Below are 17,485 nucleotides of genomic sequence, written 5' to 3'. Positions count from 1 at the left end.
AAATATTATAATTTTAAAATATGATTAAGTGTAAATATGAATATGAAATATATACACAAAAGTAACTAATGTCCATTACATATTATTTAAATAAGTTATAATTTAATTGATACTCTTATTTTTAATAATTAATACTTTAAAAAAAGTTTTTTTTCGCTTAATATTTATGGCGTGTATAGATATTTTTTCTTCAAATCTTCTTTGGTAAAAGAAAATAACTTTTAAAAAAATTATATTCTTACATAAAGATTAAAAATGGTGATATTAAAATATTATGTAACTAAGTAATATATTTTATTTCTTTTTGCGAAAAGAAGGTTGTCGTGTTAGCAGTATTACATAGCACGCATGGTTTACATGAAAAAAAAAATAATGTGTGTTAGAAAAATGTAATTGTATAAAATTATAAATATTTATAATTTAAACAATGATTTAGTGTTTTATGCCTGTTTCTTATTAAGCCCACATTGATAAGTTTGTTGAGTGGAAATGAACAACATGATATAAAAGAAGCCAGTTTCCAGTTTATAAATTACGGAGCCGTGTGATGAGCACAAAGCGAATTATTCTTTCGCCTTTTACTAAAGAATACCGTGGGCTCGTCACTACAAGCGGCATACGCCACTTTTTGGAAGGGTATCCTACGGAAACCCTGCAATATAGTTTCTAATATTTAAAATTTGTGTTTAGATTGAAATTAATCTAAACTAAAATATAATCATTTACTACCATTCATCATTTTGATTTTACTTAATTATAAATATATCGTTATTAATTGGAGTTGGAGGATATGTAAAGATTGAGAATCATCTCATAGCTTTGAAGCAAAGCAATGGTGAAGATGTGGGATGATATATATAATATTTTCTTTATTTTTTCTTGATAATTGAATATTTTAGAAAAGTAAATTGTTCCAGAAAATAAAATAAGGAGATAGAAGATATCTAAATGAAACTTATTATTTTATAATTAAAAAATAAATTAATCAAATTTCATTTTATAGAATTTATTATCTCTAAAATATTTGCTCCCTTTCCTCTTTACACTTATTTAAAATTTTAATCTATACATTTGTTTGAAAATTGGAGCATATCATAGGAGTTTTTGACTAAACAAGAATAGTCCACTTAATAAAAATCTTAATTAAAGTAAGTTTACCTTTTACCTTTTTTTAGAGTCATCTTAGAGATTTGATTGCATGAGGCGAAAAACATGCTTACATGTGATTCTTTTGGTTCAAAATGAATCTTTATATGATTGAGATATGTTATTAAATTTTGACTTATGATTATTTGAACTATTGTCTAAGTATAAATCTTTGAAATATATCAATCGAGTGAAATGATTTTATACGAGATAAATTTTGAACTAAAGGCAACTATTTTCACAATAAGGAGGGAGTAAAACATCCAAATATACCTAAGGGACCAATTGATATAGTTTGGGGATTTTATAATTATGCAGAGAGATTACTAAGCAAGGATAGGTATGTTGTGAAACTCCATTTTATTTCTCTCTTCTCTACCACTTCACACTCACTGAAAAACACTCACAGACCCCAACTCTCCTTCACTCTGCAGTGGTCCCTCTCTTTCTCTCAACCAGAGTTCAACATTCATTGCTGACCCATCCTTCTTCTTGATTTTCAACAAACAAATCAGAAGGGCCAGTTGATACCTCCCTCCTAACTAAACCTCCATCCTCTCAAAGTAAGTAGAAATTCCTTCTCACTTCTCATCAATTTCGAATTCTGGAAGTTATTTTCGAGCCAGACAGAAATTAAGGCCCTATCCTTACTGTATGAACCTTCATTTCAGTCTCTTAGGTTGTAAATTGGAGTGCCTCACTGTGAGAAGCCATAATAGTGGATTGGTGATCAATTAAGGTAAGGGAAGCTAACCTATCATCCTATTTTGCGAACAGATCATTGATATAGGCTAGAATTGCATGAATTGAATGTTGATTGATGAGTGTGAACAATTGTATATGATAGAATTCGTATTGGGCATGAACTGTGTGGCTTGCATGTTGAGACAGCTCGAAATTCTGATGATCTCGCCCAGGCGAGTAGTTTCCGCCTCAGCAAAAATGCCAGAAAACCACCCCTGATGCTGCGTGAGGTCTTGCCTAGGCGAGCTGACGTCGCTTGAGCGAGAGTCAAATCTCGTCTAGGCGAAAGAGCCTAGCCTGAGCGAGAGTTTGGTCAGATTTTGGGGTTGCTCTCTGTTTGGAGTCTCGCCCAGGCGAGAGCGACTCGCCTAAGCGAGATTACTCTCTAGCCCAGGCGAGATCCTCTAGCTTGAGCGAGTTTCACTGCAGAGTTGGATGTTTCTTATGTTTTTGGATGAAATGAAGTTGTGCTAGTGAATCGATATTGACAATTGACTGTTATGCATGTGAACTTTATGATTATAGTCTATTTGATTGTAATTTGTGGAAATTTAGTTAATTGAGAAGGTGTGGAATTGGAATTTCAAGGGAAATTCTAAGGAAGATGGTTTTAGTAAATGTAAGGGCATGAGGACTCATATTGGTGGCATCATGACGTTCCTAGTAACCATTAAGACTCAAGTAGAGTATGATGGGTTACGTCGGGATGAGTAGCAGGAAGTCCTGGTCTATGAACTCGATCCGTCATAGAGGTGATGGGATTTACCTTGAGAGTGGTTGGGTGAATACCCCTTGTGCCTAAAACTCTACAGAGTTTGGGAACCATCTCGAGTGCAAACCACCTTGGGTGAATACCCCTTGTGCCACTTACATAATCCGGATGTCGAGTCTAGAATGGTGTGTGGTGTTATGGTTGAGATTGATTAGATGATTTTGATTCTTTGTGTGATAAATTCTGTTTTCGGCCTAAATATGACAATTGCATGATTTTTTCTTGATTCAAGATTAGCTTACCCTTCTTGTATGTTGTGTGTTTCTTGTGTCTTCTATTTATGCAATGATCGTCCTTATCGAATGGCGTGAGCAGATATAGGTGCAGGTGAGGATACACCCCTCCGGGACAGGAGATGAGTATATTAGACGTTCCTTTAGTAGTTGTAACTTTTTGTTAGGCTTAATTGGCCGGGTGTTTTGTAATCCCTCTAGTAATGTATGGGCTGTACGTATTGATTCAGAGTATCTTTATGTTTTTATCTGAGGATGACTGTATTATACATTTTACTGGCCTACATCATCATCTACTTCTGAATTATTGAAATTTAAATGTTTTGTTTAATAGTATAAAACTATGAAAACGGGATGTTACATGTTAGTACGGAATTATTTGGCTTAAGGTAACCTAATTTGAAATGGGATTTTACATTTTGTGACTTATAAAATAGAAAAAAAAATACCCGTTATAGCAAATAATACGAAAATAATATATTTATTAATTTTCTAAGATTAAGAGATGATACTCGACAAATGATATACTCTTTGGATGAACCACCACCTATTAAGAGAGAACAAAATATTTAAATTCTAAAGAGAACTCCAAAAGATATATTCGTTAGACAAACCATAATCGTTCAACGAACATATTCGTTGGTCTAGTTAATGGATCAGACTTGAGGGATTTCGATCGCTAAACAAATGGTAATGTTGCCTGGCGAAAACTATTATATAATTAACATCAGAGCTCCTCTTTTCACCCACACACTTACAACACACCAATCTTTTTGAAACTACCATTCACAATTTCTTGATATGGCAACAGCAAGTGCTTGCCACCTTTAAAGGACTCCAACTCTGATACTATGAAACAGAAAAGAGATATCATTCTATTGTATATTGAAATACAAGAGAGAAACTATATATAACTAGAAAATAACTAAAGTAGTTACTCTATTGCTTTAACAATATTGCTATAATGATTTCTGGGTAACCTTCAAAAATATAATCGATTTATTAAATTTAAACTGATACATGCTAAAAGTATCGTATTATCATCAATCTCATATGTTTACAATAAATTATTCCCAAAATGTTCAAAGTGTTTGATAATGGTTTTTATCTTGTTAGACGAAACTTTTAACACAAAATGGAACTTACGTTTGTACTTCATACTGAATCTATGCATCATCCATGTCAGTATTTTTATGTCTATGTTTCTTACAAGGCTCAGAGTGTGTTTGGATAGAGTATTTTAATGAAGCAATTCATTTTTTTGAAGAATTTAGATTTCTTTGTAATGAAATGCTTTGTTTGGATAGACAAATTAAAAAGCATTTCAAATACAAGCATTTTTTTTGAAGGATTTCAATTAGCTAAATTAGTAGAAATTCAAATACCCTCAAAATAGGTGGAATTTGAAATTCTTCCCACTCAACCTCACATTCTAGACGATCCGAACGGGCACGATGACCTGGACGTGCCCGCGACCCAAATGTGCCCGATGACCCAGACGGGCCTGATGACCCGAACGTACCCGACGACCCAGACGGGCCCGATGACCCAAACGGGCACGATGACCTAGACAGGTCTGACGACCCAAATGGGCCCGACAATCTAGACGGACCCGATGACCCGGACGGGCCTAACGACCTAGACGGGCCAGACAACCCGGACGAGTCCGACGACCCAAACGAGCCCGATGACCCGGATGGGCCCTTCCAAATCATTGGGCCCGACGACCCGGAAGTGCGGGACGATGCAGACAGGCCCTACAACCCGGATGAGCCCGACGACCCGGACAAGAACGATGACCCGGACAAGCCCGATGACACGGACAATCTCGATGATCCAGACGGGCCCAACGACTTGTACGAGCCAGACTATCCTGACGGGCCCGACGATTTGAAAGGACCCGTAAGAGTTGTCGGGCCCGTTCAAGTCTCGGGCCCGTCTAGGTCATCAGGCATGTCCAGGTCGTCGAATGTGTCCAAGTCGTCTAGGTCATCGGGCATGTCCGGGTCGTCGAACGTGTCGAGTCGTCGGGTTCGTCCGGGTCCTTGGGCCCGTTCGAGTCCTCAGGCCATCCTAGTCGTTGGACTCGTCGGGGTCTTCGGGCTCGTCTGGGTGTATGGGCTCGTTTGGGTATTTGGACCCGTCCGGGTATTCAGACCTGTCTGGATATTCGGCCCCGTCCGAATTGTCGGGCTCGTCCTGGTCGTCGGGCCTGTCCAAGTCTTCGGCCATCCAGGTCGTCGTGCCCGTCTTGATCGTCGGGCCCGTTCGGGTCGTCGGACCCATCTGGAGCATTAGGCCAATGACCTAGACAGGTTGGACCGGGCCATATTGACGAACTTGACGGCAGAATCGTGCAGTATGGGCCGTCAAGCCTCTAGATCATCGGGCCACCCAACTTGTTTGGGCTTCCCAGTCGTTCCAGCTCGGGTGGGTCATCGGGTCTAACCAATTTGGTTGTGTAGTTGGGTTTGCCCGACCCAGCTGGGTTGTCGAGCATGTTTCCAAATGTATCATGAACTCAAAACATAATTAAGCCTAAAATAAATATTGTTAAAATTAAATTTTATCTCACAATAAATTCAAATTTTTTTTTTCTAAACAAGAAATTGAAATGTAAGGTATTTTAATTTCCTTATCCAAACAAATTATTTAAAAAATGAATGAAATTTAATTACAAGCAATTCAAATGCAAAACATTTCAATTTCTAAGTATCGTTGAAATGTTCCATCCAAACACAAGGTCAAGGCCCGTATTAATAAATCTGAATAGTGGAAATGAACAATCACGATATAAAATACAAAGTCTTTGATTTTCAGATCACGGAGCCGTGTGATGGGCGCATATCGAATTATTCTTTCGCCTTTTACTAAAGAATACCGTGTGCTCTTCACATTATACGGCATACGCCATTTTTCGAGAGGGCTGTGTAATTGTAACCCTGCAAATACTATCAATTTTTTGGATTTTACGGTCATCTTCATATGTTAAATTTGATTCCTTTTATGAAGTTGGTTTCTTCTGTTAGTAATAGATATTGATTCATATATAATTGATACATAGAAATTGATATTGATGATTTAGATAGACAATTGTATTTTGTATAATGGTGGTGCTATTTACAAGTCTGATAATTTATTATTAAATCCATTTTAGTACATATAATTCCCATTGTTATTTATTATAACAAATTTAGTATTCCTGTTTTGAATAAAAATAATCTGAGATACAGTATCATTATGAATTACGCCACAATTCATTAATTTGTTTAGTCATACAAGTTGTATCAATAATTTGTTTAGTCATGCAAGTTGTATCAAGTAATTTCAATTGCGAAAATTAATATTATGGACACATAATGTAATCATCTGTACAATAATAAAGATGAATGTATTTCTAATTGATAACATTTAAAAAGATAAGCCTAGTATAATTTATATAATTTTAATTTATACTTGTAAAGATTAAGTATTAATGTTTGTTAAACAAGTTCTTAATTAGAAAAACTAGAAAACAATATGTACACATTATTACTAATGCTATTTACAAAGAAATTTTGATAAATAACCTAATTTTGATAATTAAATATTAAGGAATAACATTTTATTTATTATATAATTTTAAACAATTTCAACAAATAAAAGTATAAATTAATAATAAATATAATTGTAATAGTAATATTGATATAGAATGTAAAGTATCTTCATTCAAAAATAGAATTTAAATATCACAATAAATAACATTACTTACAAAAACATAAACATCGACCACATGTAATCGTGGTATATACAGTAACAACACTGAATACTAAAATAACATTATAATTCATTTTATAAGTTCATATAATAATCAGTTTCATTGCTAAAAGATATAACAATAATTGAAGACAGCATCTAGTTATAAGTAGTTATTTTTCTTGAGTATTTAATATTAAATAATACTGCAGAAGTGGGTGCTTAAAAAATTTGGTTGACAAAGCATTCTCCATAGAAAGAGTTTTAGTGGATCATCAAAAGGAGTGTTTGTATTGAAAATGTTGCCATTATTTGCAGTAGAATTTAGTACAACCACAGCACCATAAATACAGTCTCCAAATCCTAGGTAGTCTCAAAAAACAAAAAATAAAGAACCAAAGAGAGTCGACCTTGATTATATCCTCTCTACTAAAATTGGATCAGACACTGCTTCGGGTTTTCACTAGGAAACCTAATACCATCATCAATAATCTCCCCCACTTCACTAACACAAATACAAAAATAGAGTGTGCCGAGTTATTTTTGTGTTATCCTTCACCCGCCAACCAGAACAGCATCCAATTATATACACAGTCATTCCCTTGGCTATGGATGCAATAAAAGATATGTCAAATAATTCCAATAATTCGTTGGGACATCAGAGACAAATGCACCTGCCCAAAAACAACTATATAATATCAAATATGAACAGTAGGTTTAGTACTAAACAACATTCTATCCAAGGAGAAAAACAAATGATTGTTTTAGACACTCCTTTATTAGTCGACTGAAGTGCATTTGTCAATACTGCAATCTGAAACCAATATTTTCACTCTAAGTGAAATATGGGACCATTTGAATTGAGTTTTTTTTTTTTTTTATTTCCACTCGGTTTCCTAATTTCAAATGTTTGCATAATAAATAGAGAAAATGATTTAAAAATTACATTTTATACAAGATACAATGAAAATGTGAAATGAAAACAAAGAAAAATTCCAAAATTTGTAAAAAATAATCTTGTAACCGTCAAAACTTACCATTCAAGCATAACCCCCACTGTAGTCAAGATTAAACAGAATATCCCGCCGGGCTTCTGAACCCAATCTATAATTCAAAGAATTTGCCAGTGATTGTACTCGGTCATCACTTTCGTAGTCCATTTCTCTCATGCATCGCCGCCTGACCATTTTCAGAATCAATTTTGACGGTTCAAATCCAGCACTCATCTGCCAAGGAATTTGATATACATCAATGAGCTTTGCTGGCAAATATATACATTTTTTAAAGAAAAAAAAGAACAGAGTAGATACCATATCATCAATCACTGCAAGAGCAGATTTGACATCCCGGTTAATCAGGTGGGCCTCAATTATCAGGGAATATGATTTTGCATTAGGCTTGAGACCCAGACTCACCAGGTGCTCAAACACTTTTGAAGCTTCATGTGTCTGCCACAAGATAATTAAAGAGATAAGAGAGTTTTCTTTGTTTGACACACCATATCTTACACAATTTTTTGAAAGCCTGTAGTACATAGTAATTAAGCAGAAAAAAAATAAAAAGAAAATATGTCCAATCCTACATCTGCTTCCAACCTAACATACGCATCCATTCCTATTATCCTATGCTATTCCAAAACAATCGAAATAAAGAAAAGCCAAACTGAGTGGCATCGATATAGTACCTATATATATACACACGAGCATTTTAACTGAAACATCGGACTTCGAACAGTTGGTTCATAAAGACAGTGGCATTAAATTTGATAAAAGTTTATCCTTGCAAATATTGACACCTAATCTCAATCCATCTACCTATTTCCTAACAGCTACATTAGACAATCTTGTGGCTAGTCATCTTTCTCAACCCTCATACTAGAGAGAAAATTTATCTTATTATTTTATAACATTTTTTGTTTATTGAATAAAAGTTGAAAGTAATCAAGGGTATTTTTTACAAGAAAAGATCATTCAAAAAGACAGTTTGAAAGGGGTTCTATAGAAAGGGACGAACAAATTTCTCAAAAAGACATCTATATAAGGGGATAGAGGTAACAAATGTCAAATATCATGCATCAAAGCTTGGAAAACTGATTTTATGTCTAATGCAGGCTTTCTAAAGGTGGGATCCGTGAAAGCAGTGAAGAGCATGAGCAAAAAGATACATATATAGTGGGTTGGAAGAACGAATCATCACCTTCTTGTGCTTCCCAAAGGCATACATCAGCCCATTGTACGAATGAATATCAGGGCTCAACCCAAAAGTAGATCCAATTGACTCAAATGTTTGATAAGCTCGATCGAGGTCCCATATGTTTGCACATCCTACAATGACGCAGTTTATTGCAGCAACAGATTTATAAGGACGCTCGGCATTCTTTAAATTCTCCAGTTGAAAATAAACCTATATAGAACAGAGCGTGATTAGATGAAGCTGAAGGTGGAGCTGAATGTAACATTACTAAAAACTGCATAGATCATGGCAAAAATTCAATCTATGCTGCAAACATGTCAACAGTAGAAATGACATTTTATGAATGTAACATGTCACAGCAACATAGAAGCTTTTTAAATATATTGTCAAAAATAGAAATTGTATCATCTATTTCCACATGAAAACATGTAAATATTAAAACTAGTGAATTCAATAAAAATGCCATGCATCACAAAGGATTGGATTGATAACAAATGTGAAAGGTTAGGTACTATTAAATGTTTTGTTCAACAGAGAAAGATATACATTATCTAGAGTCTCAAAACCCTTCTTAGAGCATGCCAAAACCAATGGATGTAGCGAGGTAAATGGGCAGAACAATTCTTCAGCTTCTTCACCCGTGTCTCCATAAGCCAACTCATACTCATTCAGTGTACTAAAAGCCTTTTGTAGATTTCCCAATGATGCAAGGGCATATATCTTCCCAAGGTATGACTCAGGATTAGGGGCTTTCTTTTTACGCAGTGAGCGGTCCAACACAGCCCATGATGCCCCTAGCAACTCAGAATCATAGGTTCTACCAGCAGTCAAAATTGCTGACAGAACTAAACCTTCATCTACAGACAGCAATATAGGGGCTCTTTGACGTTCACCCTTTACAATCCATCTGGCCATATACTCCAGGCCATAGAAAGCTAGTTTGCTATTATCCTCTCGAATTGCAGTTTCAACAATAAAATTGCACAAGTCCCAGTTGGGGCAGAGAGCTTTGTTTACATCTGATGCCTGGAAACAACAAAGAGATTTGAGAACATTAACAGAAGAAACATCAAGTTAGTAATCAATCTGTTAAAGAAAAATTTATGTCTAAATTGCAATTTTGGCCTCCCTTTAATATTTCCTCCGAAATTTAAGTCCCCAATTTTAGATACGTTTCATTTCATTTTAAGTGAACCCTAATCCTATCATATTCATTTCAGGTATCATCAAGAAATAATTTAATTAATTAAAATTAAAAAAGAAATAAATGTATAGAAATTTGAGGATTGAACCAAAGTTACAGGTTTTCTAAAATATAGGTACAAAATTACAATTTAGACAAATTTTATTAAGCGTCAACAAGACTAATCACTCACCCTGCACCTTTCAATTATTGTCACCAAAGTATCAAGCCTTCCCTTACTGAGACATCTCCGTACACAGCTCATAAATACCTTCATTGACAAGACGTTACCAGATTTCAAAATTTGATCTATATATTTGAATGCAGTATCAATCTGGTCTGTGGAAAAGAGCATTCCAATAACCAAGTCATATGATTCGTCATCAGGGAGAGAGTCATTTCCTGTCTGCAGCATCCTGATAATATCATAATAACAAAGAAAAACTTGATATATAAAGAAAAAATGTAAATGTGCTCAATTACTTGTACAAATACCACAGACAAATTTCGCTTACACACTAATGAAAGTTATTTATTTTGAAGTGGATAGTCTCATTGGTCTGCTTATTGGCATTTCAACTGTGGTTTTTGCTCAAAATAAAAGGGAGGTCCATTCAGATGAGTGTGAGAAACTTCATTTGAAGTACAAAGCCTAATGAGGCCCTAACCCCTACCAAAGACGGAGGAAAATGCTTAGGGAAAATAAACTTGTTTAGGAGGGAAGTTTCTTTGCCTTCTTTCGCTTACTTGGTTTAGTTTTTGTCTTAGAATAAATTCTAGACTTATGTTTTCTCTTGTGTTTTTGTAGGTTTGCTTTTGGCACCTCTTCTTTTTGTTGACACTCCCTTTGGAAGTTTTGGATGATGAGAAACCTAGCCCAACATGAGGATTGGTACTGGACACCCCAAGGTTGCTAAGCTTGATGGATGAAGGGCCTTGGAGCTTGGCCCAACACTTGGGGTAGCACATGGAGTGGAGAGGAGACTCAGTAGGCCTTCTAGATGGCCAAGGTCGTGTGTCTCATCCTTGGAGAGCAAGGAGGTGCCCAGGTCATGCTAGGTATCTCTAGTTTTTAGGTTGCCCTGCCTTCGAGAAAGATACTTTGTATTTTTGCTAAGTGGTCCCTACTCATGCCTATATAAGGGAGCCACTCCACCACTTGTAAATGGTTGGAATTTTGAGTATATACACTTACATTTCAGCCATTGTGAGCTTCCTCTTTTGAGAGTGCTCTAGCTCTTAGTCTTATCTTGAATCTTGGTTCAAGGGTGGCAACTACCACTTATCTTGGGTTGGTCCATCCCCCAAGAGGCGTGCCTCGTTCCCACTCCCTATACCCATCTTATCTCTTCATCTTTTGCTTAGTTAATTCAAGTTCTTTTATGTTCAATTCCTCACTTCTTCCGCCATTTATGGTTCACTTCTTGTTGTCTTAATTTTTTGTTTCAATTGAATCGTCTACTCCTCTTTTGAGCTCCTTTGAAGTGCACATTCACATAACGTCTAGTTATCTTAATGTCCAATAGAAATCTTCTTGGAGCTTTCTTAAGCAACATTAACCCAAACACCTTACACTCCTACAAAATATAAGATGAACTTACATCAAAGCCTAACTTCGTAAAAGCTAGACATTAGGAGTGGGCTCACCTCAAATTAAAACAAATCAAATGACATAGAACCCACTCTGTCTACCCTCTTGTGTGTATGCACTGATCTTTCAACCTGATGAGTTGACAACGAAACTAGAATTTCACATCAGCTGGAAATTAGACACAACTCCAACTTCTACATTTTTTTTTCATTTAACAGTTTGGCTTTTAAGAAGTGTGGGATCTCCGCTACACCAAGATTAACAATAAAAAGTTTCAAAACGTCTATCCAATTCTTTTCAATCCAATTACAATTAACTAAACATGTAATGTTAGTTAAGGTAATATATAGTTAAACCATTGGCAGCACTTCTAGCATTGTTAGCTCTTGCCTGGTAAGCAATATTACACGCCATTCCAGAACAGTAATTTTACATAACCAAAGCCAAAACTTCTCCGATATCCACATGTTCATTTCAGTACTTTGGAAAAGCTACACTCGTTTAAGAAAGAAACTTATTTTACTTTTCTTTCGTATTGTTCTAATCCTACAAGTGTCTACTAGAAAAGTTAATCCAAGACCTTAATTAGATCTAACTTTTTGCAAATTAAGAACTTACAATACTGTACACCGGACTAACCATAAGGCAATGCTCAACGCCCTCTCACTAGCTCATTTTGATCACGGTCATTTGACCACTCACGGCTGCAGGATCGTTTACAGTCCAATAAGCACGACTAAGAAAATGAACTTATCCGTAACTCAAAATTAACTTATGCATCAACAGAACTTTAGAAGCTCTCTCATCTATTAACATCTTTAAAAGATTATAATCTTTGAACTTACATGTGCAGTTCACGGAGGAAATGCTCTTATTTTTCTTCTTATAGAATTTTCATTTTGTTAAATGTGCTCATGGAGAACTGCCCTAATAGTATAACGAGACAAGAAGAATTAGTAAATTTCCATCCAAACAAATTAATATTTGACAGAGACTCTATTTGAACGAGCTTCACCATAAGAAGCTCTACTAGAAGAGAAAAATAAAAAATAAACTTCTTAAACTTGAACACAATTTAAAAATAAAAATATTAGAAAAAGTATAAGCCATTACAAATTAGTAGGAGAAACTGATTTCCAGAAAACAATAATAATAATAATCCTGATATAGTAGTAGCCCAAAAGCTTCAGACCTAAAGAACTGCATTGATTTCAATTCAAGGAAACGAGTGCGATTACAAGACTAACCGTTGGAGCAATTTTTCCGCGGCGACGGTTTCGTTGGCCTGGCACATGGCTTTGAGGACGAGGTTAAACGACGCCGTATTGGGCTTGACATTGAAATCGTCCATCTGAGCGACGAGGTCGAGGAGGTCGGAGGGTGAGGAGCCGAGCATGAGATTGGCGCGGAGGTAGTGGTTGAAGAGGTTGACGTCGGGACGGTTAGGCTTGCCGGTCTTGTCGAGGGCGCCGACCCAGGTCTCGAAGGTGTTCTTGACTTGCGTCCAGTCGTGCGAGGCCATGCAATCGCCGAAGAGGTTGAGTAGCGCCTGAGGGTCGTAGGAATCGGCGGATGCGCGGTTGTAGAATCCGACGGGAGCGAGCGCGTGGGCGGAGGGATGGGAGGAGGAGCCAGGGGTGCGCCAGTTTTGGTTGTAGAGAGGGCTGCCGGAGGCGGGGTTGGGAGGGAGAGGGGTGGGATCCGCCAGCTGAGGCTCCTGCGAGAGGAAGGGGAATGTGGATATGGTTTTGATGAGGGAAGAGGGTTTCGTGAAGAGGAGGGAACGCGTGCGGAAGAGGATCGCCATTTGCGACGCCATCACTGAACTCTGAGAGAGAGAATGACTGTGTTTTCGGGTTTAGGGCTTTCTTTTGCTTGTTCAGGGTTTGAAATTTGGTAGGTTGGAAGGGGTGAGGGGTAGAATTGGTAAACTGAAGTTTTTTTACGGCTTGTATGTTGGACTGCGTGGAGTCAAACTCTTCCTGGGTAACTTATTCCTGCACCTCCTTTTTTTTCTTCCTTCACCCCCATAATATCCATACTAAATTCTCCTTTACTAAATTTGATAAAAGTACTCATGCACCTTTTCATTTTTTTTAATACATGTACAATCTGGAAAATATTTACGATTTTTCTATAAATTATGAACTCCAAAATACATTCAAGATCTATAATTATATTTCAGATTACAAAATCTAAAATGTATTTTTTTCGAGATTTCAACCTACCTATGGATGCAACCTGAAAACATGAAGGTGCAGCCTTGGATCACAAAAGTATAATTGCTCATGTACCCCCATAATTGCTGCATACACCCTCAACTTTAAAATGATTATTTTGCCCTTCATGTATTATTTCATCCGATCAAACATCACACTGTTCCAGAATACCAATTTTAGGAACCGTCCATCAAACAACATCTATAAATATTTTATGTTTTTTACCAATAAATGACATCCACAACTATCAAACATTATGTCTTAAACATGATACAATATAATTACTTTCCAACATAAAATCAAATTCATAAAAGCTCATCTAAAATTTCTTCTGATCGTTAATGTTTCATATACCATTTAAAGTTAAAAGTTATAATAGTCCTAATTCTTTTTAATCATGTTATTTATATGAAATCTCTATAGTTTTATTAATAATTAATTTATGTTAAAAAAAATAGTTTTCTTTAAATAAAATCTTACCTCTTATATCTTGTTTGTATTTTCTTGTTCCTATCAAGACCTAAAGGTCGATAAAAAAAATTAAAGGAAAATTATGAAAAATAAATAAATAACCAAGTGAAAAAAAGTAAAACATACATTAAATTTTTTGCATAAATATAAAAGGATTTACGAACCTTTTATATGATCATATTTAAAAAAATAATTAACTATATATATATATATATATTATATAATTGATTATCTTCTCCAAAATACATTATTACTGTATTTATATATTTACAATATTTGTACGTTATTTTATTTTATTTTATTAATATATATATATATATATATATATATATATACTGGGAGTATCTAAATTTTTATTATAACTAGTATTTTTACTCCTAAAAAGATTATTTTTAAAATGAATGAATTTTTGTTTTTCTTAACATTTGAAACAAAATTAAGAAGTTAAAAATAGATATTAATGTTTAAATAGTAATAATGATAAATATGATTAAATTTTAAATAGTGATAATAATTTATAACAGTCATAATACAATTTTATAAGTGAATACAATAATATTTAACATCACAATCATCATAACACTAAATGTAATAATTATTTTTATTCAATATAAAGTTTAACTTTTTATCATCAATGCATGTACTTATTATCATCATTCCAAATAGTTTTAAATAAAAATGCCAAATTAAGATTTGAGAACTAAAATATGATACTTTATTTACTTATTAAATTAAATATATTAGACCAATAAATAACAATGAAAACCTCAGGCTAATCAATGTCAGCCACTGAATAACAAAATTATGAGTTTTTGTTAGTCCAATAATAAAAGAGATTTTCATGTTCATTTGCTTTGGACAATTATTCAATTACAAGAGCGTGACCTTGATAGCGTGTTTATTATACTTCTCATAAAAAATCATCTTGGAATCTGGCTATATAGATTTATTACATATACATGTCATGTACTACCAATCATTTTCTTTCAAAATGTGTTTAATTGTGGTCATTATAATAAAAGTACTTTCCTACCAAGAATAAAAGAGGAGATTTAAAAAAGGTTTTTTTTTTTATTTTCATTTAAGTCAAAGAAACAAAACAACATTGTACCTCTTTAAAATATTTACTTTTGATGGAACTTCTCCAATTGAGTTGAAAGAATTCGTCTTCCAAGCTTGTTTTTGAAGATTGAGACAATTGGTGAGAACTTGTGAAAGAGATTCGGTATTATTCAACATTCTATAATGTACAAAATATTTTTTTATAGAAAATATATTAAACATTGAATATAATGTAATAAAAAAAATCCTTCTAATTAGTTACCTTTTTTCCAACTATGTCGCCTCTTCACCATCGCAGTTAAAAATTATGTTCATACATTTTATACAATTTTGAAGATAAACTTTATTTATAAAAGAGTTAAAAAAAATATTATGTAGTCATAAATACATCAATAGTGTATAACAATAACAACATGTTAATCTTTTCCATCGAAGAAATGCATTTAACTCATCAACATATTCACCAAATATAGTATATAACTATTGTAACAAGATGTGCTTGGTTAGAATTTTACAATGACATATTTTCAATAAGACATAACAAATTACAACACATAAGAGATTATAACCAAGGAAAATAATAATCTTACCCATCAGGTTCAATTTGAATGACATTCATCTTTGTCTTCCTACCAATTTTTTCAAGTTCTCTTTAAGTTACAATACCAATCAGTAGTCCAATTATATCTACATAAAGCATTAAACGGTTTAACATTTTATATTATATATCATTTAACCTAAACATTAGACTGAAAGAGATTAAACTGAAACATATACATACGAACTAAATAGTAAATATCGAAGCCAGGTGCATTGATGGTACAAAAACGAATGTATTGAGTGTTATTTTGGGAACTAAGTTACACCCAACTAAAAGAACTTTCGTACCAAATTGAAAGTTTATTTTTATAGTTGTGATTGGTTATTCTATAACAACCACTATTAGAGGAAACACTAAAATGATTGAAAGGAGTAAACCTTATCCTCTTTAATTTCATATTGAAATTTGTATATCAGTGTGCATCTTATTGAGGCATGGATAAAGAGACAATGCATTAAGGTTTTCATATATGACCACTTAAGGTATAATATTTTTGAAGACTGCATAATTTTTAAATGGTTTGTAATGTAGATCTCTTTGTCTTGGAGGACAATCAACATTGAAAATGGAGATTTGCTCTCAATGTAATCTTGAACAAATCATTACGTCAACTCGTGAAATGATATGCCAATTTTTCGTTTCAGTGTTTAGTTCTCCTATGGAGTGAGGTTGTTCCTACAAAACAAAAGACATAATGAACAAACAATGGTGAATTAACGAACTTTAGTGAATGCAAAACGTTTAACTGCAAAATAAAAGATGTCTTCAAATGTTTATAGAGAGAGACTGATACATATAGGCGGGAGCAGTAGACTGCTCCTTTGAATTTCAATTTGAATTTGGTTTTTGAATTCCATGCGAATTCCTACACACATAATTTGTTTTGGTCAAAAATACGCATGCCAAAGAAACATGATAAGACAATGGAGACAGTGTAAACAACACAAAACACAGACTTTATAGTACTTTTTTGGTTAAATTACTCTTTTGGTCCTTCTATTTGTCATGAAATTTTATTTTGGTCCTCAAGTTTTTCGTTGTCTCAATTTGGTCCTCATTTTCTTAAAAATGACTCAATTTGGTTCTCACCATTAACTTTGACCAAACGGTGTTAAAGTCAACGCCATGTGTCAATTTCTGGTTTTTTTTTCTAATATTTTTTTAATTTTTTATTTTTGACATGTGTCACTTCACAGTTGTGTCACATGTCAAACTGGCTCAATTTAGTCCCTATATTTGTTTTTAGTTTCAATTTAGTCCTAATTTTTGTAAAAATGAAGCAATATTGTCCCTCCTTAGATTGACACTCAATTTAATCTTTGTATACAATTTATGATGATATTCTTAATAAAATTGACGTTTTTATTAAATATTTGTAGAAATATTTTTAAATAAGTTTTTTTTTTTAGTTTTATTGTTAAACAAAGTTAAACCCCAAACTTAATTTTAAAAATTAACAATTTTGTCATCGGACATCAAGTGTATCATATTATACAAACTTAGTGAAGATTAGAAATCAAATAACTTGTCACACA

The 17,485-nt window shown here is 34.0% G+C and overlaps 1 protein-coding gene and 2 non-coding genes across 3 annotated transcripts; 2 read left to right on the top strand and 1 right to left on the bottom strand.

Moving 5' to 3' along the window:
• Positions 1-538: 538 nt before the first annotated feature.
• On the top strand, positions 539-654 carry LOC114174756 (U5 spliceosomal RNA). The gene has a single exon (XR_003602719.2). It is a non-coding gene; the product is annotated as a U5 spliceosomal RNA (small nuclear RNA).
• Positions 655-5,722: 5,068 nt separating this feature from the next.
• On the top strand, positions 5,723-5,839 carry LOC114174757 (U5 spliceosomal RNA). Its single transcript, XR_003602720.2, has one exon. It is a non-coding gene; the product is annotated as a U5 spliceosomal RNA (small nuclear RNA).
• Positions 5,840-6,892: 1,053 nt separating this feature from the next.
• LOC114173729 (Tetratricopeptide repeat (TPR)-like superfamily protein) lies at positions 6,893-13,492 on the bottom strand. Its single transcript, XM_028058298.2, has 7 exons — positions 12,845-13,492; positions 10,200-10,422; positions 9,370-9,849; positions 8,827-9,033; positions 7,941-8,078; positions 7,668-7,856; positions 6,893-7,304 (listed from the first exon to the last, which is right to left on the bottom strand). The coding sequence occupies exons 1-6, from the start codon at positions 13,414-13,416 to the stop codon at positions 7,671-7,673; spliced, it is 1,806 nt and encodes a 601-aa protein (XP_027914099.2). The 5' UTR covers positions 13,417-13,492; the 3' UTR covers positions 6,893-7,304; positions 7,668-7,670.
• Between the last annotated feature and the right edge of the window lie 3,993 nt (positions 13,493-17,485).

The sequence above is a fragment of the Vigna unguiculata genome, chromosome 2 (genome assembly GCF_037176805.1).
Source record: "Vigna unguiculata cultivar grain cowpea cultivar isolate G323 ecotype 2 chromosome 2, ASM3717680v1, whole genome shotgun sequence".
Taxonomy (NCBI): domain Eukaryota; kingdom Viridiplantae; phylum Streptophyta; class Magnoliopsida; order Fabales; family Fabaceae; genus Vigna; species Vigna unguiculata.
Note: the sequence above shows the minus strand (reverse complement) of the source record. Positions and strands in the feature narration are given on the sequence as shown.

What these genes read in the sequence shown, in the direction of transcription:
- LOC114173729 (XM_028058298.2), bottom strand. Translation starts at nt 13,416, where the DNA reads ATGGCGTCGCAAATGGCGATCCTCTTCCGCACGCGTTCCCTCCTCTTC. An exon ending in GCGGAAAAATTGCTCCAACG is followed by an intron (nt 10,423 to 12,844) that starts GTTAGTCTTGTA and finishes TGATATTATCAG; the next exon opens with GATGCTGCAGACAGGAAATG. An exon ending in TTGCAGTGATTGATGATATG is followed by an intron (nt 7,857 to 7,940) that starts GTATCTACTCTG and finishes ATTCCTTGGCAG; the next exon opens with ATGAGTGCTGGATTTGAACC.